Below are 26,737 nucleotides of genomic sequence, written 5' to 3' on the forward strand. Positions count from 1 at the left end.
TATGCTGTACGCAGTAGAACAACACGAAAGTGAAGTGCTGCCAGGGCTAAGTTGTGAGTGTGCCCTAGCCTAGTGACATCGTGCATATAAAGGTCAACTTGAAGTTGTTAACGATACACTATCCATCTATGTCAAATACTATCGAATACTCACCACAAAATGTTGCAGAATTCCAACAGCACTGCTGGACTTTTCTTCAAGTTCATTTAGGGCTTCTGCCATGCCTAGTCAATCAAAAAAACACACAGTTTAGACAGAACAAAAATGTTTTGAAAAATAGAAGGTGTAGGGCCCTTTTCTTTTCTAAAATGGCTGGCCGACAGATTTTTTAAGCTGGGCTATTTTCAAAATTATTTATTTTTGTCTTATATCGTTAAAATGTATCATGTTTTCAGGGAAGGTGGTCTCTAAAAGGGAAAAGGCTGGAAATCTAATATGACCTTACTTCTTTTAGGGAGGGATCAAACAGTCCTTTCAAAATGACACTGAAGGTTTAAGACCATTGTCTTGTATCGTTGAAATGGCTGAATAAATAATAATAATATTAAAAAGCTGTGATTCTTGATACCTTTTAAAACCAAACTGTCTACCTTACCTTCAGAATCTTCCTCCAGGGCCAGCTTGTCAGCGAATGATTTGACATCATCCGCATCCCATGTTGCATCTACCCCCATCATGGCGCTGAGAGACGGAGAATACGTTTCCTCACGGCCTCCTACCCCTGGTATCTCATCCATCGTAGACTCCAATAGATTGGTCACCAAACCTGGCCCTGATTGGTCCTTAGAGGAACTAGTCAATGTGATGCTGGCCAATAGAGATTTGAGCTGTTGGATATCTGGGTAGATCTGCGACAGGTTGCTACAATTAAACAAAGATCCATTCTTAATCACAAACTAAGATACAATGCTGTTATCAGGTATCTAGGTTGATCTGCGACAGGTTGCTGCAATAAAACAAAGATCCATTCTTAATCACAATCTAAGATACAATGCTGTTAACAGGTATCTCGGTAGATCTGCGACAGGTTGCTGCAATTAAACAAAGATCCATTCTTAATCACAAACTAAGATACAATGCTGTTAACAGGTATCTAGGTAGATCTGCGACAGGTTGCTGCAATTAAACAAAGATCCATTCTTAATCACAAACTAAGATACAAGGCTGTTATTATGAATAGTTATCCATTAAGACCGATGATATCTACCAAAGCTACAGTTTTTTAAATTGTTTAAAAGTTTTTGGATGCAAGTCGCCAGACACACGGATGTAGGCTTGGATCATCCATAAGAAGCCTGACAAGTAAAGCAGACGGCACTACCTCTCAAGCAGTGGTACCAAACTCAACCCAAACCCAGTAAAGCAGAAGGCACTACCTCTCAAGCAGTGGTACCAAACTCAAACCAAACCCAGTAAAGCAGACGGAACTACCTCTCAAGCAGTGGTACCAAACTCAACCCAAACCCAGTAAAGCAGAAGGCACTACCTCTCAAGCAGTGGTACCAAACTCAACCCAAACCCAGTAAAGCAGAAGGCACTACCTCTCAAGCAGTGGTACCAAACTCAAACCAAACCCAGTAAAGCAGAAGGCACCACCTCTCAAGCAGTGGTACCAAACTCAACCCAAACCCAGTAAAGCAGAAGGCACTACCTCTCAAGCAGTGGTACCAAACTCAACCCAAACCCAGTAAAGCAGAAGGCACTACCTCTCAAGCAGTGGTACCAAACTCAACCCAAACCCAGTAAAGCAGAAGGCACTACCTCTCAAGCAGTGGTACCAAACTCAACCCAAACCCAGTAAAGCAGAAGGCACTACCTCTCAAGCAGTGGTACCAAACTCAACCCAAACCCAGTAAAGCAGAAGGCACTACCTCTCAAGCAGTGGTACCAAACTCAACCCAAACCCAGTAAAGCAGAAGGCACTACCTCTCAAGCAGTGGTACGAAACTCAAACCAAACCCAGTAAAGCAGAAGGCACTACCTCTCAAGCAGTGGTACCAAACTCAACCCAAACCCAGTAAAGCAGACGGCACTACCTCTCAAGCAGTGGTACCAAACTCAACCCAAACCCACACACAGAGTGTTTCTGTAACAGCAGCTATGTTTGGCTATGGCTCACACCCCACAAACCCTCATACACCTATAGTTGTAGTACTTTACTTAAGTCACACAAAGTGTTTCTGAAACAGTGGCTAGGTCTGGCTAAGCCCCCATCCCCCACCCCCAACAAACCCAAACACACCTACATGTAGTTTTAGTACTTACTTGAGTGACACAGAATGTTTTTGTAACAGTGGCTGTGCTTTGGCTGGACTATGGCTGGAGTATTGATAAAGAAGTTGGATGACTTTGGTGATTATAGACTCCAGAGCCTTCTTAGCAACCACACAATGCTGCACAAAGAAACAAATTCAATGTTATAAACTATACAAAGTCTATTGAAAACACTATCTCTAAAAGCCATGTCACACAGGGCAATTTACAGGCAACCAGTTCCAGGCAATCTCTAAGAAAGATCATTCACATTTCAGTTTTTCTCGTTATAATTTCTTGACAATAGTGATTTACAAATAAGAGACTGTATATTGTGCCGCCAAAGTGTTCCTTGTGCATGCAGTGTAGTTGGTTGCCTGAAAATTGCCCTTTGTGACATGGCCTTAAGCTTAAGCTTGCCAAAGGCAGTGTATATATTACATTAGGTGCCATGTAAGTAAAGAGTAATAAGAACTAGAGGGCGTATAAATCTATATAGAGCATGGATCAACAATCAGCATTCTTACCAATCGAGTCATTGGGGCTGACCAATTATACACACAACAATTATATATTCCTGATATATTTCCCCCCCCCCCCTGTATCCATCGTAAGAACCCTCCAAAGAATTCCCGGGATTCCAAGCACACAATGAAGATAGGTTGGGGTGGGGGAGTGGGCTGGGTGTACTACCATGCTCCATACCGAACACAAATTTCTTCTAAACAGCAATCATTCACCGATCTTGAACTCTTGGTGGCACTGCGGTGGTACCTGGATTGTACTGTGCGCATGAGGACGCATTTAAGGGTTGCGCTACACGGCTATCATCTAATCAGTCCACCGCTTGTACAAAAGAATGCTGGTCAACTCGCCAAGCTCTGTTCAACATGTTTATGTATTTTTTTCCTATCACTAAATTTTTATTTGCAATTATATGTAACGTTATTGTACATTGTGAAATGGTTGATGAAAACAAATAATAATAAGACATTTTCAAGGTACCACCTCAGGGTCTGCTGCCACCAAGAGTTCAAAATCGGTGAAGGATTGCTGTATTGATTAATCGCTTTTCAGTCATCTCTGAGAATATTGAGAACTATGTGATTGTAGCTAACTTACAGGGAGGATGGGGAAGTAAGCCTCCATGATGTTATGCAGAACCTTTGGGTCTTGATCAAAGAGTTGCGGCTCAAGAAGCTGTAAGATTCCTAAGATATGATTGAAGAAGAGAAGATGACCTCTAAGACGGAACTCTCGAAGGTTGAGATGAGTCCGACCCTGGAGGAGTACTGCAATCATTGGAAGTTGTCTACAAGAACACATAAAACATGGAAATTAATGGAAACTTTCATAAGGGATAAAGTATATTAATTGGTTTAATCCATATACACTGATGTGTGTTAGCACTGTAAACTCAGTACTTTCCCCGAGCTATGTATAAAAAATAACAGGATATTACTCGGGTGGGATTCGAACCTAAGACCTTTGCAATTTTAGGGCAGTGTTTTACCAACTAGTCCAAGGAGACTGTCTGGTAGCTAGAGGCAGTTTGAATCCTAATGTAATTTCAGTTATCAATAAGGATAGGGTGTCATGGCCGAGTGATTGAATTCAAGCTCTGGTGGTTTGAATCCTGGTCATAATACTTGTCTCCTTGAGCAAGATACTTTACTTAAATTGCTACGCCAATATAAGATATCAAAGCAAGACAGAAAGCTGTGTACAGAATAAGTCCAAAACGTAGTATCTTGTTGATTAAGTTTGAAATGCTTCCAACCCACACTCTTATTGCTCTGTTACCACATCACACTGTTTTGGGGAGTTTTCAACGTCAGTATTGTAGTGCTCAGTTTTGGTAAATTGTCATTATTTATATTCAAGCTTTCATTTTCTTTATTTGTATTATACATGTATGCCAATTGTTGGGGGGGGGTCTGGGAGGGCACATCGCTTTACCCTAGACAGCCCCTGCCAACAAAGAAAAGTTATTTCCAAAGATAAATAATAAATAAAAAAATAAAATAACTCCGATCTTACCTTAGTATGAGTACAGGATGTTCAGCTGCAAGTTTCCGGCAAGCTACGTTGGCATCATCAGCTCTCTGCTTGCTTATATCTCCTGGCTTACTGTCGGCTAAAACGCTCAATAATCTACAAGTAAAAAGAAGATTATTTTGGTTTATTCTTACACCAATGTATGCCAAGGATAAACCAAAACATATTCCCAATCACTGGTGCAAATAAAACTATAGGACTTGTACAAATATTCTTATGAAAACAATTCTTAAAACATGCAAGGAGTGTTTGCGTGACTTAAAGCAAACGTATTCTTGGCACAACCAAAGACAACATCAATATCAGCAGAGTGTGGGTTCAGGTCTCAATCAGGACACTTGTGTCCTTTAGCATTGCTTCATCCTTCAGATGGGACATAAGAATTCAAAAACATACCTCTTCAACCATTAAGTTTCTTCTTTCATGTATGAGCTTTGCATCCTTGGGAATACTAGGTACTTTAGCAAAGTCCTCGTTGTTATAATAACTATTATTATTACCGTTACTTCTAAGATATTGTAGATGTTGTAGTTACCTGTGAGTGAGACAATCTACAGGTGTTGGTATATGACTTGTATCTTGTGATTGTAGCTTGGTGCTGATGAACGACAAACTCTGAATAGTCTCTGGTACCTGAAGATAAAGCTCTAGAATCAACTGCTGGTAAAGAGCAGATGATGGGCTGTGGAAAGAAAACAACTTGTTTACAATAATGACTGAAGCAATTAACAAAGTCTAACTATCCCTAAGAAAACTGTCCCAGCACGCCCTGCTCAGTTGCTGGGTCGTAATCCCTAAATGTGCTACTTAGGGCATATTTTATTTAGGCTTATGGTCGATCTGCTTAGGTATGTTAGTCGGCAATAGATACACAAACAGTAACTGGTTTCCTGTCATTCTGCTCTCAAAATGTTGAAAAATTTCGCCCAAACTTTTTACAAACCTTGTCTCTTTACTGCTCTCTCCTAGATACCGAATCAGATGATCAACAACTCCCTTGTTACCATGGAAACCATTGAGTAGTAGCGGGAGTCTTGCTTTAATGGATGCAGAGGCAACATCACTGATACTGTCAGAGTTTGAGGAAGCTCCATGTCTCCTGGAAGAATCTTCAGCTTCTTGGATGATGTAGTCTGCCAAGACGCAGGTCTGGTCTGGTCCGAGACAAAGGACATTCTCCTCGGAATGGCGCTGATCATTAGAACAACAATGAATATAACAATTGAAAACTCTTGCTTCTTGCATCATTTCCGTCATTTCCATAAAATCATGAAACAGATATCACAGAAAACAGGGCCCAATTTCATAAAGCCTGTAAGCACAAAAATTTGCTGAGCATGAAATTTCTTCCTTGATAAAAAAACAAGATTATCAACCAAATTTTAATTTGTTGCAATGATATTGCTTGTTACTGGCATTCAGCTGTTGTTTGCTTATCCTGAAAATCACATGGAAATTGGGTTGGTAATCCTGTTTTTATTAAGGAAGAAATTTCATGCTCAGCAAATTTTTGTGCTTACAGGCTTTATGAATTTGGGCCCTGGTCAAAATAAATTGAAACTTTTGAAGCTGGAACTTTTGTCCACTTTCATTCAATCAGATTCAATATTGAAAACAGTTGACTTCCAAATATTTAAATACATTACCAATCTGTTCTTATGCATAAAGCATTTTTCAAGCAAACGTGTGTTTAATTGGTCAATCCGTAGAAACAAGATTGTAATTCATGTGGTCCATATCAAACCCGTTACGATTGCACTGTTTTAAGCTAGTTAATAGTTTGCTTGAAGATAAATGGTTATCACATATTTATTTATTAATTTCATATATTTATATCTTGTGAGAGGAGACAGTTTAAGTGTATCTGTCTCAATAACGTTGCTATTGTGAATTATGTTAAAAACAGAAATAATCACATCCCTGATAAGAAGAAGCAGACATAACGGGATTAAGGAGAAGCTGTCATGACGGGATCATTGTTAATCTTACCTTAGATGCTCTTATGTCTCTTCCTTGCCAGATCTTAGGCATATGAATACAAGCCCATAAGAAGTCTAGAACAGATGGTGCACTCAGACTGGGGATAAAGACAACAAATAACATATCACTATAAAAGAAATATCAAAAGTTTTTGATGGTAACTTTTACCCTTGAGTTATTTGGTTAGTTGGTTGTACTGAGTTTACTCTGCGTACATTCATGTGTGGGGAAAACCAAATATAGTATTCTTTATCCCCAAAGAAAATATAACCCTTTCAGTGCCCGCTTTTATTTTGCAATATTTATCAATCTAAAAATGTACAGCTTTTTTAGCTTTTCAAAAATTCTGTTTATGGACAAATTAAATAAGTCTTTCTCAGCACACAAAATGTATCTTTGTAATTTGTGTTGCCTTGGTACATCCCAAAGTCAACGGTTCTTCTTGAGTTATAATTCCCTCTCATGATAACAAGTACACTATGGGTTGTTAACGATTGATGACACTTCTTGCGTACATCAAAAAGATCCTACATGTACATTAATGGTACTTATCGTACATGTACAATCTTGCAGTACTAAGAGAGTAAACACCTAACAGCAATGAATGAGTTTGTTTTACCTGTGTGTATTTTCACCATTCAGTAACTTATTAATGCATCGATGCAGAGTTCCCCAGTTTGCCTGGTGTGTCATTAAAGCTAAGAGATACGCACTTCCAACCATCTTCCTCTCTCCTTCAACTCCCTCCCCTTCTACTTGCTGGCTCTTTTCATTCCTGGGGGTGATTTGAGCAAACATGGCTTGTTGCTGTAGATCAGGGCATGCTTGGCACACCTCTGGATCTAGGAGGGCAAGCCAGTCTATCAGGAGGCCTGAAGTGGAAGCTAGTAGCTGGGGTTGGCTTTCGTAAAAATAAAAAAAACAAGTGTTTTGAAATATCTAAGGGGAAGGTAATCACTCCTAAAATCATTGACAATAAGCCTACAGCAACTTTTGATAGTATAAAGCATTGTGAGAAACATTTCAATTTAAGGTAATGTTTAGCAAAATATTACAACTGAACTGATTTTGTGCACATATAATGCTTGAATTGATTGGCAAGTGAGGATTTTTGAAAAGTAATGGACACATTTTACGTAGCATTTTGTTCTGCTATACAGAAGCTTATTTCCCAAGTGGGCTAGAAAAGTATATTTGGCAGGGGTGATTTTGAGGTGGTGGAAATGGCAGAACCTGGCACAGGTTGTCAGCAAGATGTCCAGTATCTGCTACAAAGAATGGATCACTGACTGGATGGTTACACTTATCAGAGGGTTAGATCTAGGTAGGTATGCAAGTTTGTGAAATGACACAGCAATTATTTGTTCAAGTACATATTAAAGAGAATTACTTTTACCACCCCTCAAAACAACCAAGCTACACTTGGAACTGAACCCCCTTCAAGGTAAGTGGAACAGTTCAGTCTGAGATAACAAGGACTTTGACTCCTCCAGAACATGACATTTGGAAAGTAAATGTGGTCTTTTGTCCAACATCAGAGTTTCAATTCACTCTTGCAGCTTACCTAGGGCTCTGGGTACCAGACTGAGTTGCCTGCTTAGACTGTTGATGAACGAGCAGTCTAGTCAACATTTCTACCTTTCCACTTGACGACTGTGAGGGCGTTTTCCTCCCATGGCCAAGCGTCATGCAGGTTTTCAAGACTTTCTCTAGCTGGCTAGGGTCGCTATCCAGTAACTGTTTACAAGCTTCAAAAAAAGAAAAAGAAATTCATAAATTTAGAAACCAAGAACTTTTATAAAAAAGTGACTCTACTGGCAAGTTGTAGTGATTTGTAGCCATACCATTTGTTTTGAAACTTGGGTACATTTTGTATTAATAATAATTTTGTAAAATCACCATTTTATTCAGAATTTTGAGGTAATGTGACTTGGCTTGACTTTCTCAACTATTTTTTGCATCTCTTTTAAAGGCAAAGCATAACTTTGGTTTTTGGAACCGTTCTGTTGCTTTATGGATGTAAATATAAAGAAAAACTAACCTGTACAAATTTGAATTAAAAAGGTGGTTGCCTTTTTGAGAAAATCTGGAGCAAATATGCCCTTATAGGAAGAGAAATCCCGAAATTGAAAGAACACAAAACATTTGTTTAATCCCATTCTCTAAAAATCATATTCCTTGGAAGAAACCCATTTCTAAAAAGTTGATACATTATCAGCAGCTGCAATTTCCACAACAAAATTCCCAATGTAAAGAAAAAGCAATAAAGCTAGCGCAACCAAACTATTCTCTTCAATAAAACAGAACAAAATCTTGCTTCTTTATTTCCAAACAAAGCCCAGTTAAACACTGATTTTGTTTGCTACCTTTCTCTAAGAGTTGTTCATCTGCCGTAGAGTCCCTGTGAGTCAATGACGTGATGACTTGCTCAATAGATTTGTTGGTATCTTGGTTGTTAGGGTCCGCTATGTTGATCAATTCCTGCTTCACTGTAATCAAGCAACACAGAATTGTACCACTGAAAATTTATATTCACACTTTTACAACTTGAAGATTGAGTGCAAATTTCTTAAAGTTTGGCTTGGGAAAGCCGAGACCAAAAATCATCAAGTGGTGTCATTGCATTTCAATTTGAATAAAAATATACGTACTCATAGCTATAATAATGTTATTCAAAGATAATAATGTCATTCGACGATGCATTTTACCCATTGCATTTTAATTGTACATGTTTTTTTAAAACCCTCTCTTGAAAATCTTTACAAGGATGTAAGACAGAAAGCATTTTATGTTGAGAGAAAATTTGGCAAGAGATCTAAATTCACATGATTTCTTCCAGCTGTGAGCTGTTCCTTTTGGAGTCATTGATGTCCAATGCCCCCCCCCCCTCCCCTTCTGGAACCAAACACTAGACGCAACCTAAGCTGGGATTAATCCACCAGACGCTGACAATGGTCCAAGCCCAGTGGTGATATCAGAGGCTTGCTGCCTGCTGGCAACTCTCGCACATGCTCCATGCCTTTGGAACTGTCTCCCTCCTCAAATTTGTTCCGCCGAGTCACTTGCAGTTTTCAAGAAACATCTCAAAACTGTCCTGTTCAATGACTGATTGCTTCGACTGTTTTCCATTATCACTGCCATTATTTATTTGCTTGTTGTTTTGTTTCTTGTAAAGCGCTATGGTATTTTGTGTAAGAGTACTGTATAAATGTCTTGTATTCCTATTATTGTCATTATTTAAACCACAAAAGCAAACTCATGAAGGATTATTTTGGACAATTGAAAAGCCTACTAGAAATAAAAAAAGCAGTCGTCCTTTCGTTTTCACCTTTCAAAAGCTTAAACTTCATTGATATATTGTTGATGTCCATATACTATTTTGTCATGCTTAGGGTGAGTCTTTATTCGGTCAACACTCTGTGATGGCAAGTTTGTCTTTTTCAAGAAAATCTGAAGGTGCAGGGAGATACGTGAAAAATCTTGAACTCCAGAAAGATCCTGATAAATCACATGCCTGCCTTTCTGAAAAAAAAGCCTCCCCTTATAATATCAAAGTACCAAAAGAGCAGGACCCAATTTCATAAAGCTCTTAAGCAGAAAATACTGCTCATCAAATTTCTATGCTAAGCAAAAATAGGTTGGGAACCAGTCACAACAATTTCATCTCTATGGCCTTTATGGTCACCACTTTCTGCTTAGCAATATTTGTCTGTGCTTAGCAAAGTTTGTTGTGCTTGCAGGCTTAATGAATTTGGACCCTATTGAGACCCGCAACTGATTGAGTTTTACTTACCATCAATATCAACATGCTGCCCAAAAAGTTTCTTCTGACATCTAGTCAGCGTATGAGCAAATAATCCTTCCTTCATGGGTAGCGTCTCGTAGAGTAGCTGAACAACAGCAGGGAACTTAGATGGTGATCCATACTTTTCTAGTTGAATCTGTAGAATAACATCATCACATTAATTATAACAATAATAATAATAATAATAACAAAGTCTGATGAAATTACGTTTGGTTACCAGAAGTCTTATAAAATGCACAAATCCAACAAGGATGCTCAAGGCGCGAAAATTTCATTAGTTGCATTTTTGAGATATGGCCGAAAATCTGGAGCAGTTGTGTCTACGCAGGAGGATGATCCCAATAGGAATACACAATCTGAGAAATGTTACGCGGCAACACTTCTCAGATTCAATTAAGGGGGCATAAAAACCAATTACATTTTACAAAACCACATTACTTTGAAGTGAGATCTTTCTAAAAATGCTTTCTACAATCGAAACCTGCTGTACGCTTCTTACCAAGTTAACTTATGAGTGATTACCGAACATATACCTTCCCTTTAAAGGATTATGGTATTTTTTGTAACGCAGAACACAATGTCCACAGATTTACATTAAATTTACACAGTTTGAATATAATGATAGTAGAAAGCTTCCCTCAAGTTTTTGAGAAATGAGTAAAATAATGTCAAGAAAATATATTTTACATGCTAAATAATGTTTGTCTCTTGAGACGCAAATTAATTTTGTGACTTGTTTTACTCATTTCTTAAAAAACTACAGCACCTCATTAAGTGATATTTTAAGGGAACCTTTCTAAGGGAAGCTATCATCATTATCTTCAAACTGCGCGAGTTTGATGTAAATCTGTGGACATTGTGTTTCGTGTCCAACTAAAAGTACCAAGACCCTTTAAGTCAGAGTTTGAGTCTGAAGTTACCACGTCAATGACAACACCCTACCTCTCTAGTGAGTAGAAGTTTAAACAGCGGACAACTGAAATCTGGGTGTGACACAAGACTCTCAGGAAGTAGAGTCTTGTCCTTTAAGACGTTCCACATTCCTTCTGCCAGAATCTCAGAGCTTCTATGAAACGGGTCTACTTTAAGACATTGGATGTCTTCAAGAAGATTCTGGGGAAGAATGACAAAGTATTGGTTTTAGATTCAGAGTAAAGTCATCCAAATCACAGGCCATGGCCAGGGCCTCTGTTGCTCCGTCTTGGTGCCCCTTCAAAAGCTTCCAGTAGACCTTAAGAACTTTCCAAATGGTAGTGCCCTTGGCAAGATGGAAATGCCCCCCTTAATGATGTAATACTAGACATGAAATAATCAAGCTTTCAGAAACCTCTTCTTTTCTTTACAAAGCGAAATATTCCAGGTACTCGCATCTTCAAGAAAACTAATCTCCAACTAGAATAAATACAGCAGAATCATTTGCTGATGAGAATCCCATCATGGGATAGGGGAAGAAGAATTGGAACTACTTCAGAATACCATTGTTTGAAAAGGGTTTGGGGAGGGAAGAGATTCTAGCCACTTCCATACTAGTCAGCAGCATGTTATCTTGTGTTTTTGTGTTTTATCAATATACTTTCAACATTCTTCTTCTTCTTTCGTTTGATCTCTGGACCAAGGTTAACAATGAATGTAATTAAATTTGTAAATTAGCGACTTCAAGCCACGTGATTGATTCCTCGTCGATGTCTCTGAGTCCTTGCTTGCCTTTTGGTGTTCTAAAGTCAGGGCAGTCATGAATGATGTGGTTGATGGTCTGTGGCTGCCACACTGTCATAAGTTTAAGCTGGTAGCTACGATGCTGTGGAGGAACGAGGCATTACGACCCGGCCTTTTCTAAGACTATCAAGCTTGATTATTACAAAGTGTTGTCTTATTTAAATTTTAGATTTGTCTTACCCCCTGAATTGCTGCAAACATCACTTGAGTTTCTTCTGACGGTTCATCATCCACAAACAGCTAGAAATATCACAAAAACATCCATCATTTTAACAATTGTAGAATCTCTCATTCTACTTCTACTTCTCAACTCGGCAGAGTCTCATGATGGGATATCACGCCAAGATTCTAGATGTGAGGAAACTGATCATCCTTTATTTCATTTCATTATTGACTGGTTGTGAAGCAAGGGACCTTCAGAAAAACAAACTTAATGTCTATACAAGCCAAGAACCCAATGGCGAGAATATAAATTTGTTTTTTAAGTTTCAGTTTTAAATTTGGCAGGTAAACCCCAGGGACTTATTCCAGAAAAAACCTATGCAGTCAGGTTGGGACTGAACATAGATACCTTATACGCCATAAACTAACACCGCACGTCTATTTGTGGAGTCAAATATTTTACTCCACAAAGTGGCCAACCAGTTCGCAAAATAAAGGAAAACTGTGCAATTTCGAGGCATATTCTACTTTTAAAACATCTTTCTAACTAAATGCATTTCATAACAAATTTTCATAGACCAACTCGCCCGATCCAAGGCAACGTGTCCCTTTAAGGCTATGCATGGCTACAAAACACTCGGTAAGTAAGAGTCCCTTTTGTGATTAGTGTTGGCTCTGAGAAGAGCCGGTTTCTCCTCGACATTGCTCCAGAAGACAGCCCGAGCACACTGATTAAAACCTCAAGCAGAAATCGGCTCTTCTATATTTGGGGGCTAATTATCCTTACTCACAGCTAAGAGCTGAATTGCGAAGGATGTGGCTTCAACGTGTTCGAGTCGCAGGCATGCAAGGGCGCCTTTGGCTGCCAGCCACATCAACCCATTACGCGGAGAACAGCCAAGATTGAAAGTGCTTGATTTTTCCCGAGGGAGGAAAACCGGATGGTCTGAAAACCCTTGTGGCACAGCAGAGAACCAACGCACAACTCAACTCACATATATGGCCCCGACCGGGAATCGAACCGGGTCACCTTGGTGAGAGGCGAGCGCTTTACGCACAAGCCAACCATGCCACCTCAGAGCCACCTCTAATCACAAAAGATATGTTCTACATGGAGTCACTGTAAACCTCACTTATTTACCATAGGATGACTTACTTTTCTCAGTATTTGTTGCCATTCTTCAAGATCCCTGTCCGGAAGAATTACACTCTGCTCCGAGGTATCCATGCTGTCTTCCACTTCAACTTTGATGCGATCAACTTTTTCTATGAATAAACAGACAATAAGGATGTGATATGGAAAGGTTTGCGGTAACACCATGTGATGACTATCTCTAATGAGTTGGGGTGGTTCTGAAAAGAACCATTGGTTTCAACTCAACGTTTCGATCAGTAGGCTCTGATCGTTTTCTGGATAAAACCGGACTCTAATGCTGCATGCTGCTTAAGTACTGACACTGTTGAGGCGGATTAGCTTGGTGATGCATGAAGGCGGGAAATAGAGGCGGGAATGAAAAATAATGTGTTGAGAAACACAAATGGCCTGGCGAGATTGATCTCGTTCTTAAGTTATTGCTTGGACAACCTTCCTTTTGTTTTTGTCATAATGGCCATTTCACTTAAAAAACAATGGGCTTCTGGGGGATCCCATGACCAATCCACAAACCAAGTTTGGAGTTAGATTGTCCAAACAACACTTCTGTTGTTTTAACCGTTTGATGACCTCAATATTTAACTTAGGGGTCCAAAATCAATAGGTTTCTAGGGGATCCCATGACCAATCCACAAACCAAGTTTGGAGTTTATACACCAAGCCCTTCTAGAATTATCACAGAACTTTTTTTAGAATCAGGGAGAGTTGCCAGCTCTGGTGCAAAGATTCTGATGGTAATACAGAAGGACTAAGTACAATATATGTAAGAGCTTCACCTTTCTCCTTCTCAGGGGGTGTTTCCAAGTCCTTAGTGAGTAGTTTATGAAACTCTACTCCCCCTGTTGCTCCCCTCATTTGTTGCACCTCTACCAGCTGAGCCATGTAAGCTTTATCTACTACAGCATGTTCCATGGCTTGTGGTTCCTGCTTAACGGCAGAATCCAGGTGGGCTAGCAGCTTACTGGAATATCAGATAAGATAATCAGTTATTCAGTTAAAAATTTATAACCATAATATCAGAAACTGTTGTGCACCCCAAGCTTTCTAAAAACAAGTAACCCTAAAACAAAGATCAGTCCTTTCTCACAATGTTTCATACTATCAACAGCTCTCTGTTGCTGGTTACCAAGCAAGTTTTTATGCCAATTCATATTTTGTGTAATTACCAAACGTGTCCACTGCCTTTAAACATTGTCAATGTATTGTTAGATATTCATGATACCTACCTCATACTAGCAGTAGGAATTCCAAATGACTGGATGAAAAGAACAAGCTGTGCTGGCTCCAAATCCTGAAGGGCTGTAAATAATTCAGCAACAAATTTCTTAATGAAGTCGTTGAATAAATTTGTATGTCCCCATATGTGATAAAGTCAGGGAAAATTAATTGTATATATATCAAGATAACTTTGTGTTTATATTTATGTATTTGTCATTCCTGTAATTCTCTGTAACTTCTATTTAATAGCAATATGATTCATGGACCTATTAAATGTGGACCATCGATGTATGTTTCTTGTTTGTTTTTTGTAAATAAATGAAGCTGTAAAGCTTCAAAGCAGTGAAAAAAAAAGAAAAAAAGAAAAGAAAATTGAATTTAAGGTTTGATCCAGTCTGTTTAGAGTTTTATTATTTGCCCTTAACGGGGCATAGCTACTTTCCACTGATAAAGGTAACTTCTATGTGGAAAATGTCAATTTGTATTGGAACTTTGCAAAGGGCAACTCAGCAAAACCACAGGGCACCAGGCAATTGTTGTGAATGCCGTGGGTTATTTCATTGATTGGGAAAGATTTATGAGCGATTTACCGACCTGCTTCAACGAGTTCCAGGACATTCGATCGGATCATCCTTAGCTTGAGCCAATCAGGGAGGAGGAGAGCGTCTTCTGAGGTATCAACGAGGTAAGCAGATGGAGGAGAACTATTCTCAGGAAACCAAGAATGAAGAAGTAACTGGAAGTCACTCTCCACTGAAAATAGGAAACAATTCATGAAATTAAAATAATTAAACATTGGTCAGTATTTGAGAGTAACCTTGACAATCTGTCTTTAAGGCACTGTACACATTTGGTAATTGTCAAATACCAGTCTTCTCATTTGGAGTATCTCAACATATGCATCAAATTACAAACCTGTGAAAATTTGGGCTCGATCGAAGTTGCAAGATAATAATGAAAGAAAAAACACCCTTGTTGGACGAATTTGGGTGTTTTCAGATAGGAATAAAAGACTAAAATTGAGAAATTACCTCTTTCTCAAAATCTACAATACTTCAGAGGGAGCCGTTTCTCATAATATTTTATACTATCAACAGCTATCCTATGCTCGTTACGCAGTCAGTTTTTTAGTTAACATTTGTTCTGAGTGATTACCAAACATGCACCTTCCCTTTAAAGCCAGTGGACACTATTGGTAATTGTCAAAGACCAGTCTCCTCACTTTGTGTATCTCAACATACGTATGCACAAAATAACAAACCTGTGAAAATTTGAGCTCAATTGGTCATCGACGTTGCTAGATAATAATGAAAGAAAAAACACCCTTGTCACATGAAGTTGTGTGCATTTAGATTGTTGGTTTCGAGACCTTGAATTCTAAATTATGAGGTCTCAAAATCAAATTCGTGGAAAATTTCTTCTTTCTCGAAAACTATGGCACTTCAGAGGGAGCCGTTTCTCACAATGTTTTATCCTATCAACCTCTTCCCATTACTCGTTACCAAGTTAAGTTTTATGGTAACAATTATTTTGCGTAATTACCAATAGTATCCACTGCCTTTAAAAGTAAAACACTGATTTGTTATGTGAGCACAAGAAGGGCTTTAAATTGTTTCAACCTTGTTACAAACAACTTTTTTCTCATTGTGCAACGAGCTCATGTCCTTGTTTCTTCGAGATGTTTGGGAAAAAAAAAAAAGCACACTCATGAAGACAATTTTTAGATCCATATCTTTTTGTCCATTTGCTGTATTATTTGCAATGCTATTGTCTGTTTGTTCAAGCGCTGTGGTCTAAATGAAATTGCGCCATATAAAACCCCAGTGTATGTTTGATGTATGTATGGGCCCAATTTCATAGAGCTGCTTAAGCAGTAAAACTTGCTTTAACACTCTGCTTTTTTCTGAGTAGTTTTCTGTAAATTGCTTTTTGTTCAATGGTTGATATATTTTCAATGCTATTGTCTGTTTGTTAAAGCGATGTGGTCCAAATGAAATAAAAGCCCAGCGGTGTATGTATGTATGTACAATGTATGTATGTATGTATAGTTAGTTTGGCTCAGCTCATTTTGGCACCTACACGTATGCATAATGGTTTGGGATGTAAGGAACACATCTTTCATTTCACAAAATCCTAACTTCTCCTCGATCATAAAGACAAGAAATTAAAATTGATATGAACTAATGTTACCTTTTGGTTCACCGTAGGTTAATAGAATGACCATAGCATGTACAATCAGGATATACATAGTTGCTGATTCACCAGTCTGCCAGTAAAGAACCACCTGATCCTGGGTATCTGACTGTAATAAAGAATAATTCCATGGGAAACATTAGCAACAACTAATGGCTACTAATGGTGTTTGAAGCTTTATATGGTGTGGAGAATAAGAGTAACTATAAATATGAGTCTTGAAGACGAGCAGAGTATAATGTTTGAAACATCGAGAAGAAGAGCAGACGAGCAGAATATGCTGTTTGAAACATCAAGACCAAACCAGCTCTTTTCAGAGCCACCACTCCTTCAAAAGAGATTTTATTCATGGTTGTACCCGCAAGTTTACTATTCATATTTATAGTTACTCTTAAGGGCTACCTTATGGAAAATGAGGGAAACCCAACAGGAAAATAGAAGGAACATCCAGTTCAACTTAATTGAAACTAATGGAAAATAAAGGAAACTCCATGGAAAAATAAAGGTAACCTTAAAGCAACATAAGAGGAACCTAAAAGGAAAATAAGGAAAACCTTAAAGGTTTCAGAACGAACAAGGCTGGTGTTTACATGGAGTCATTCATATTGTTAGAATAGTCCAGGGCCCAATGTCATAGAGCTGCTTTAACAGAAACTGCTAAGAATTTTCTGCTTAGCAAATATAATCAGGATACCAGTCACAGATTGAACATAGGGCATGGTATTTTGGCTGGTTATCTTACTCTTGTAGGCTTAACTATGTTGTGCTTAGGGACTTTTTGTGCTTAAAGACAATGGACACTATTGGTAGTTGTCAAAGATCAGTCTTCTCACTTGGTGTATCTCAACATATGCATAAAATAACAAACCTGTGAAAACTTGAGCTCAATCAGTCGTCGAAGTTGCAAGATAATATTAATGAAAGAAAAAAAAACCACCCTTGTCACACGAATTTGTGGGCTTTCAGATGCTTGGTTCGAGACCTCAAATTCTAAATCTGAGGTCTCGAAATAAAATTCGTGGAAAATTACCTCTTTCTCGAAAACTACATTACTTCCGTGGGAGCCATTTCTCACAATGTTTTATACTAGCAATAGCTCTCCATTACTCGTTACCAAGTAAGGTTTTATGCTAATAATTATTTGAGTAATTACCAACAGTGTCCACTGCCTTTAAGCAGCTCTATGAAATTGGGCCCTGAAAAATTCTATGTCAATTCACTCATACACATCCAATATTTGTTGTATAAAATTTTAGAAATTAATTGGGGAATATTTATTCCAACAAACGTAGAAAAAAAGACAGAACCAAGAAGAGGAGTTCCATACCCAGCTGTACCCTTCCTCATTTGGCTTGGTTGCTTTAATGAGATAACGACTGAAGATCTTAATCATAGCTGCTAAGGTGACATCAGCTACTTCATTATAAGTGTCTCTCGGTAAGAGACAAGAGACGATGGTAGGACGCTCTACAATCAGCTGAGCAAGATCCTATTGAGAGATGGTATGTAATAAGTGATTAGCAGAAGGATTATTCAGGAGAGAATTTGAACTGCCTCTAACCACTGGACTAGCTCGGTGGTGTAGTGGTATATTAATAATAATAATTATCAGTTCTTATATAGCGCATATTACAAAATAAAGTCTCTAAGCGCTTCTGTGATTACAAAGGTGGACTTTAAATTTAGATTTAGATTGTTCTAGCATAGAACAGTCTCTGAGATTGTTAGGATGGGAGTTTCATAGTCTAGGTGAAGCATATTTTAAGGAGCGTTGACCGTAGAACTTTGTGTGAATTGAAACTACTGTGAGTAAACCTTTCGAACTGGAACAAAGTTTTCGTGGAGACATTAAGATTAAGACATCTGCTCTAAGAAAAGGAAAGGTTTATTTACGTAGGCTTCAATCCCACCCGAGCTATTAGCATGTAGATTTCTTTTTTTCACAGAACTCAGAGCAGTACCAGTGCTTAATAACAAATGGGTGTACATGGGTAAAACCAAAAATTAATTTATCAAGATGAAAACTTTTATCTGAGAATTGTGGTTTTGTAACTGTGTAGGCTGGCTATGTTATTTTATTTTTAATCCAGGTAAATCCATTTTCAATCCAGTAAGTATTTGAGCAACTGAATTAAAAATCATACAACTGAAATACAATCTTTTTCCATTTGCATTTACATGTGAGGGAGAAAAAAACGATTCGAACAAGTGAACTTAGGAACATGCACCAAGTCGAAATTTAGTGAATGACCTAAAACATCAGGTTGTCATAAAAGTGGAGATTAACATTGCCGTTGCCCTTGTTGTCATTCGTAATTGTCACTACCACTTTCGAGCCCCCCCCCCTTTTATTCCCTTTTTCTCCTTAGGCTTTTTAGAGGTGCTGGTCACCTGTTCCTCCTTGCCACTCCCTGGCTTGGTGTTTTAATCTATTTTGCTATCTTAATTTATAATTTGTGTATTTTTATGTCAGTGTTAAGCTTAATAAAACAAAAAACTACCACAACGGCTATAAATAACTCACCACACCGAGGTCATTAAGGTCATTGACTGGAGCAAACTGTGAGAGAAAGACGACGTAAGCGCTCAAAGCTAATGGAGCTGTCTCAATCTGACATGCCTAGATTCAGCATAGAAAAACAAACAAACTGTGAGAGAAAGTCGACGTAAGCGCTCAAAGCTAACGGAGCTGTCTCAATCTGACATGCCTAGATTCAGCATAGAAAAACAAACAAACTGTGAGAGAAAGTCGACGTAAGCGCTCAAAGCTAACGGAGCTGTCTCAATCTGACACGCCTAGATTCAACATAGAAAAACAAACAAACTGTGAGAGAAAGACATCGTAAGCGCTCAAAGCTAACGGAGCAGTCTCAATCTGACACGCCTAGATTCAACATCAAAAACAAACAAACTGTGAGAGAAAGACGACGTAAGCGCTTAAAGCTAACGGAGCTGTCTCAATCTGACACGCCTAGATTCAACATAGAAAAACAAACAAACTGTGAGAGAAAGTCGACGTAAGCGCTCAAAGCTAACGGAGCAGTCTCAATCTGACACGCCTAGATTCAACATAGAAAAACAAACAAACTGTGAGAGAAAGACGACGTAAGCGCTCAAAGCTAACGGAGCTGTCTCAATCTGACACGCCTAGATTCAACATAGAAAAACAAACAAACTGTGAGAGAAAGACATCGTAAGCGCTCAAAGCTAACGGAGCTGTCTCAATCTGACACGCCTAGATTCAACATAGAAAAACAAACAAACTGTGAGAGAAAGACATCGTAAGCGCTCAAAGCTAACGGAGCTGTCTCAATCTGACACGCCTAGATTCAACATCAAAAACAAACAAACTGTGAGAAAAAGACGACGTAAGCGCTCAAAGCTAACGGAGCTGTCTCAATCTGACACGCCTAGATTCAACATAAAAAAACAAACAAACTGTGAGAGAAAGACGACGTAAGCGCTTAAAGCTAACGGAGCTGTCTCAATCTGACAGCCTAGATTCAACATAAAAAAACAAACAAACTGTGAGAGAAAGACATCGTAAGCGCTCAAAGCTAACGGAGCTGTCTCAATCTGACACGCCTAGATTCAACATAGAAAAACAAACAAACTGTGAGAGAAAGACGACGTAAGCGCTCAAAGCTAACGGAGCAGTCTCAATCTGACACGCCTAGATTCAACATAGAAAAACAAACAAACTGTGAGAGAAAGACGGCATAAGTGCTCAAAGCTAACGGAGCTGTCACAATCTGACACGCCTAGATTCAGCATAGAAAATCAAACAAACTGTTAGAGAAAGACGACGTAAGTGCTCAAAGCTAACGGAGCAGTCTCAATCTGACACGCCTAGATTCAACATAGAAAAACAAGCAATTTGAAATCATTATAAATCTTTAAAGGAACATTACCGAATTGGTAGGAAACAAAACCATGAAGATCACAGATTTACATAAAATTTACACGGTCTAATGATAAAGATAGTAGAAAGCATCCCTTGAATTATTATTGTCTGAAATGACATATTTGATGGGAAATAAATTATTTAACTTTGTGTTTAGAGTTTATTGCTCAGTGAGTGTTTTACTCATGTTTACTTTGACATCGATGCAATGCAAAATTGGTGATCAGTTTTTCACTATTCTCTCATGACCCAGATGGCCGATCGATCACTGGACCAATACATTGATTGCATGTATGTTTTTTGTTCCTGTGGTTTCTGTTGCTGTTAATGTTTTTTGGGTTTTTTTTTGGGGGGGGGGTGGGTTTGCGGGGGAATTTGTGTCAGCCAATTTAGGGAATGATTACACTAAGTTAGGTGATTAATATCAAAAATTAGATCATATAGATTAATACAAAAACCAAGGGTCCCATAGCTAACCATTTCATCCAAGGACAAAACTCTTATTAAAATGTGAAACAATCAACACAATGTGCTATGCAGGGATTCAAACCTCCACTCAAATGACCTACCTGTCTAAGAGCAGCCGTAGCCGATGCCCTGACTGCATCAAAGTGAGGGAGGGTGGGCATATTCTTCAACAGCCACTCATGTGATGCTATCAGTGTTGGGCAAGCCCATGGAGGATCTTCCATTTCCATCTCTTCCTCCCCTGTTGTGGATTGGTCTTGTGGGGTAGACAGAACCATCATCAATCCCTTAGGGTAGCAGAAGAAAGGAATATAATAGGTGTTAATTTTGCATCTGGTGAAAAGAACACAATTGGTTGTTACCTTACACAGATGAGTATTAAGCATTGTATACTCGTTACTTTCCGAGTCAAATCATTTGAGCAGGATTCGACCCCAAGACCTTTGCATCACTAGAGCAGGTAATCTTACCCGGACTGATTGTTTAGATAATACAGTGGTCACACGCGACTTGTACCAAAATGCCCATAGCAGCTACTATCGACCAATAGATTTCACACACTTTCAATCACAAAAAAATAATGGTGAAATTATAGGTTATTTTAATAACTACATGAGTTTGCATTTGTAAAGAAAAACGAAAGGTCTGTTTCAAATATAAAAACCAAAAACTTGTGTTACAATAAACCCAAAGTAACAACCATGTATTGGCATATAGTGATATTTATAGTGATATTTATAAGTGTTAATGTTTACCTTAGCAGCTAAGGCCCTGCTGGCCTGTTGCTGAGAACTGAGTCTTCTAAGGAAGTAGTCCATAACTTCACAGCATGTTGTTGCCTGTGAGTCTGGTCCTCTCACTAAGCTCTGTAATCTCGCTAACAACTGTTCTTGTTTGTCGATTCGCTGAGAAGAATAAACAATATTGTCACATGAGTGCAAGCAGGTCATCATCCCAATCAATGTACACATGATAGGGATGCGATTGTATGAAGACAAAACAAATCCTGAAAATTCAATAAAAGTTTTATCTTTGTGAGGAGACAAAGCCAATACAATGAGCCATATTTTTGACCGCGTGAGGGCGCTCTCAATCAGTTCTTGGGGGTATATTCATTCATATCCAAAACAGTTATTAAAGATTGGAACACATTACCACCACCAACATCTAAACCATCACGGACAATAAGACTTTTAAAGGAGCCGTTATAATCCACCTCTAAAGCAAATTGAAACTACGGCCCAACACTAGTGACAGAACGCCTATTAATCTGTGCAGGGCGAATCGCGTATACCCCCAAGAGTGATAAAAGAACAATATTTATAGCGCCTTCGCTATTGATATTGATTGATAAATGCCTGGTAACCACCTACTGCAATTCAACTATTGGTGCTTACAGTCTTTACATCATTGGGTCTTGCCTCAGCCTCACTATAGGCAGCGCTCCCAATCGATACCTCTCGTCACTAACCCCTGGGAGGGATGTACTGACAAACAATGCTGATTGGCTACTTTGCATGCATGCTAATTAAAATGTGTTGAAAAATTGAGCATCGAGATCAAACAACCCTGGGAACAAGGTTGGTTTTGGCTGGACTTGGGTACAATCTTTTTGTCTTAATTATTAAAACAATGTCCATTGTACCTGTTTCCTCTTGGCTTCTCCCTTAACATCCTCCATCTCAGAGACTTGATTGTCATTGAGAAGAAACTCACACAGGCACTGCACCGGGAGGACGTCTAGAGACCCTTCAGCTGAGTTTACAAGTTCAGCTAGCCACGGCATGGACTGAGATGTACCCTAAAAGAAGAGACGAGAAATCTCATCAATTTAAATGTAACAATTTTTTTAACAGGGATCAATTTCATAGAGCATAAAATCAGCTCAAAATAGTTTTGCTTAACAGAAAGAGGTTACTAGCCAAAACACTATACTATGTACATAGTATGTGACTGGTTCCATGCTTATTTGTGCTAAGCAGACACAGTGTTTTGTGCTTAAGCAGCTCCATGAAATTGGACACCTATCATTAAAAGTGTCATCTTAAAACAAATAAATTGCATCAAACCAAAGCAGTCTCCTAAAATCAAATAACACATGCCCCCTACAAATGTAATGAAATATCAATTATTCTGTATCAATTTCAAGGTTAGGATTTCCTTTTTTTTTAACTGCAGCTTGGTTAGATTAGATTATTCAAACTACCAAGTTTGTTTAAGCTGAATTTAACAAAAGAGTTTTCTTATTTCTTTCTTCTTTCTTGTTAACATAATATAAATTAAAACTACAAAAACTTCAAAAATTTCCAAAGTGAGAGAATTGAACATTTCACCGGTTCCTTACCTGTCTCTGTATTATATCCAGAAGGAAGTCAGGGGACCGGCTACGACACAACATGTGACCAAGATTGAGAACCTTGTTGAACTCTTTAAGTTGATCAAGAACATGGGATGGAGGACGTCTAGCTATACCACTGTGGAAATATAAACACCAATAAATATAGTAACAAAACCCATTTCCTCAACGAGGACAGTGTTTCATGTTATTTCATTTAATTTATTGCGGTTGTGAAGCCAAGGACTCTCAGAGAAGTGAACTTAATCACTGGACTAGCCAAGAACCCAATAGAGAGAAGACAAGGAAGGAAGCTTCAGTTTCAGATATGGGAGGAACATCCTGAGAATTCTTCCAGGGAAAAGCAACACAGCACGTAGGGGCAATAAACCCAATCCACTTAGTGTACCCCCCCTCCCCCATTATTTGACCCAGGGTCCTAGAGGTGGATGGCGTGAGGAAAGATAACACTATGCGAACTTGACTTCATGGTCTGATAGGATATGCTCGTGTGAATATGCTGCGCAATATGCAATATGTATTTCCAGCAGGTGTATAGTCTAACACTTTACAATGAGTTTGAAGACAAGTTCTTTGCTATGAATAGGGGTGCACAGTAGCTTATTTGAAATTAATCATTATAAACAAGACATGGTTACGTTTTGTTGACTTGTGTAAATTTATGATTTTTTGTTGATTTGTGATAATTGATGACATTGATTTGTGAAAATTGGTTTAATTTCTAAGTTGAATTTGATACCAATGAGAAGGGTTTATTAAGAAGCTTATTGGAGAGTTGTATGAGAGTTTGACTTACTTGGGATCCATGCGGATGACTTGAGACAGCAGTAAACTATTAGACTCAGTGATGGCTACTCGAGCTAAATGATTCTCAAACTCTAGAATCTCTTGCTTCTCAAGAGCAATCACCTACACAAGAAAAAATTAATCAAGTTTATTGCTGTTTAAGGCAAGCTCAAAGAATGGTTTTTGCCAACAAAACACTGATCTATAGGCTAAATTATCAACAAAGATACAATAAAAGCCACATGTGACGTGTCATGGCTGAGCAGTTAAGAGCACCGGATTCAAGCTCTGGTGTTTGATCAGCAGAGTGTGGGTTTGAATCCCTGTCGTGACACCTGCTATGTCAAATTGGGGAGGTAGTGCTTTCTGCTCTACCGGCTAGGCTTTGGACTGATAACCCTGTTTCAGCCCTAGGAGTAGGTGGCAACGGCCTCTGGAAATTTTTTGTAGCGCATACCTTGAAGTGGCCTTCAAGCCTTGTGTGTCTGGCGACTTGCATAAAACATTTTTTTTTTTTTCTTTTTATAAAAAGAAGAGAAAAAGTGAACGTTTCAGCTGAATACAGTGCCTACTTGTTGAGAAAACAGCAAAAGCTGTCATGGTGGAATTCTCTACCACTTAATCTTAGATCTTGTCTTTGTACCACAACACGAAAAGGCAAGCTTACTCTCCGGTGCTTACTGCGTGCTTACTGCACAAAAATAAATGACGTCACAATGCAGACTCATGGTGAACGTGCAATATGGCTGCCTAACCTGTGAAACACGCTTACACCTTAGCAAATTTGTCTGCTACAGTAAGCAGAAAAATTTGTTGACCGTTAAGCAGCACTATGACTTCTAGCCAGAAGTCTTTTATTCCTATCTGAAAGCACACACATTGGTCCAACAAGGGTGTTTTTCTCTCATCATTTTCTCGCAACTTTGATGACCATTTTAGCTCAAATTTTCACATGTTTGTTATTTTATGCTTATAATGGGATACACCAAGTGAGAACACTGGTCTTTGACAATTACTAAACGTGTAAGACATCAAAGTGAGTTTGGTTTTACCTGAAGTTCTCTGGCCCTTGTTTCTTCTTGGGATCTCTCATCTGGAGCTGCCGTTGGTGGAGGGTACTTGAAATTACTGAGGAAAATTATCATAGGAAAATTTGTAAACATTTTCTGTTTTGTAAGCCTAAATATTAAATTCCTGTTTTGAGCTACATGCAGATTCCCAAATGCAAGTTATGTTTTTACAAGCTGTTTCAGCCAGTAAAACTGCCTCAACTAACTGGGATATTTATGAATAAAGGTTATTATTATTTTAATTATTTTAAATGGTTTGTATATTTTGGGTCAACAAATACAAAGCTGTGATTGTAGAGAGATCCTGTCTTGGCCTATTTACTGTAATGTGTTGACCTTAAGTTGGACTACAAATCAAGATTTACAAATCAGGATTTAGTTTCTACTCACTTAGTCATGACCATTTCCATGAAGCAACGAAGCATTGGGTACTGTTCCCAGGCGGTCAAACCTAACACAATCAGAAACAAGTGTAACAGCTTGAAAGGTGACACATTCCAAAAAGGGGAAAAAGTTTAAAAGGGAATATGTGGGGCAATGATATCATTGGTACTTGACAAATCCTACAGCATATTAACCTCCACCTGTAACATCATGCTAGTTTTTCATCGCTCCATCATTTCGCAGGAATGGCGCGAAGTATTAAAAAGTATCGCACCAATCGTGCACGATAATGGAGTATTGGAACAAAGGCATGACATAATAGGTTGAGATTAAGTCAAACTTGGTGTCCCAAGTGTATGTGCCATTTGAAACCCATGAATGATGCGTACTTCATTATCTTACACATATCTTAGGCATTATCTTACACATAATGGGGTAGGTCAAGGAACAGGTGGGAGAATAACATCATTGCTAAAAGCATATTTGTCCTTTGGATGGGCCATGAAGCTGTTGCTCCTGTTTGTTGTTTAATGCACGTAAAATAGTCCAGTGCACTCATCACAAAAAGAAGGGGTTTGCCCCGGTGTTCCTGGTTTGATTGGTAGCATATTGCTAAAAATCATAACTGGCTAAGCCCAAATGAAGTACGCTTGGAAGAAGTATCCATTGAACTTACCAATGTTGGTCGGATTGAATGCTGTGATGACAACAAGTAGAATCCAAGCTTTCCAATACAGGTTAGAAATAGCTAGGTTAGGAGGACTGTATCTGTTGGATGAAAAACAAATATTTTGTTTACAAAATTATACGTGAATTACTAAAAGAGGAGCTCCAAGGTCAAATTCAATTCTGTGATACACTCATTTTCAAATAAAAAGACTCCTCATAAAAATGGAAAAATAGGTAAAAGTCTTCAATGTTGCATTAAAATGTTGTAAAACGCACTGTGATTGATACCCTTTAAAAACATTTTTGTCAAAGTCTAAAAATGTTTGATGATGTCTCACTTCAAATGTTTACATTACTGCACAGAGTATTTTTAGTGCATTCCAGAATTCTTATGATATTATTCAAGCAAAACAGCATTTAATTTGAGTTTAGGAACGGCGCAGATATTCCTTTTTGGAAGGTACACACCCATTTGTTTAAAATCTTGCTGTGAAAGAGTACAACATTAAATGATACTATGCCAGTTTTACGTAAGGTCAGAGACTTGATGGCACTTGGTGAT

The 26,737-nt window shown here is 38.5% G+C and overlaps 1 protein-coding gene across 2 annotated transcripts in view; it reads right to left on the minus strand.

Moving 5' to 3' along the window:
* The window catches only part of LOC139944057 (integrator complex subunit 1-like), a 44,741-nt gene that overhangs the window by 5,998 nt on the left and 12,006 nt on the right, over positions 1–26,737 (minus strand). For both annotated transcript variants that reach the window (XM_071941007.1, XM_071941008.1), the window contains exons 16-44: positions 26,183–26,274; positions 25,513–25,573; positions 25,105–25,180; positions 24,063–24,175; positions 23,255–23,384; positions 22,556–22,711; positions 21,666–21,815; positions 21,012–21,197; positions 19,063–19,158; positions 17,866–18,027; positions 16,536–16,647; positions 14,940–15,098; positions 14,354–14,426; positions 13,904–14,088; positions 13,131–13,240; positions 11,993–12,052; positions 11,039–11,209; positions 10,085–10,232; positions 8,658–8,780; positions 7,856–8,039; positions 6,911–7,192; positions 6,301–6,388; positions 5,255–5,502; positions 4,847–4,993; positions 4,294–4,407; positions 3,376–3,565; positions 2,266–2,393; positions 596–861; positions 154–224 (exon numbers count right to left, since the gene is read on the minus strand). In XM_071941007.1, coding sequence (XP_071797108.1) covers positions 154–224; positions 596–861; positions 2,266–2,393; positions 3,376–3,565; positions 4,294–4,407; positions 4,847–4,993; positions 5,255–5,502; positions 6,301–6,388; positions 6,911–7,192; positions 7,856–8,039; positions 8,658–8,780; positions 10,085–10,232; positions 11,039–11,209; positions 11,993–12,052; positions 13,131–13,240; positions 13,904–14,088; positions 14,354–14,426; positions 14,940–15,098; positions 16,536–16,647; positions 17,866–18,027; positions 19,063–19,158; positions 21,012–21,197; positions 21,666–21,815; positions 22,556–22,711; positions 23,255–23,384; positions 24,063–24,175; positions 25,105–25,180; positions 25,513–25,573; positions 26,183–26,274 — 4,081 coding nt within the window. The remainder of the gene's footprint in view (positions 1–153; positions 225–595; positions 862–2,265; positions 2,394–3,375; positions 3,566–4,293; positions 4,408–4,846; positions 4,994–5,254; positions 5,503–6,300; positions 6,389–6,910; positions 7,193–7,855; positions 8,040–8,657; positions 8,781–10,084; positions 10,233–11,038; positions 11,210–11,992; positions 12,053–13,130; positions 13,241–13,903; positions 14,089–14,353; positions 14,427–14,939; positions 15,099–16,535; positions 16,648–17,865; positions 18,028–19,062; positions 19,159–21,011; positions 21,198–21,665; positions 21,816–22,555; positions 22,712–23,254; positions 23,385–24,062; positions 24,176–25,104; positions 25,181–25,512; positions 25,574–26,182; positions 26,275–26,737) is intronic.

The sequence above is a fragment of the Asterias amurensis genome, chromosome 11, assembly GCF_032118995.1.
Source record: "Asterias amurensis chromosome 11, ASM3211899v1".
Classification (NCBI taxonomy): domain Eukaryota; kingdom Metazoa; phylum Echinodermata; class Asteroidea; order Forcipulatida; family Asteriidae; genus Asterias; species Asterias amurensis.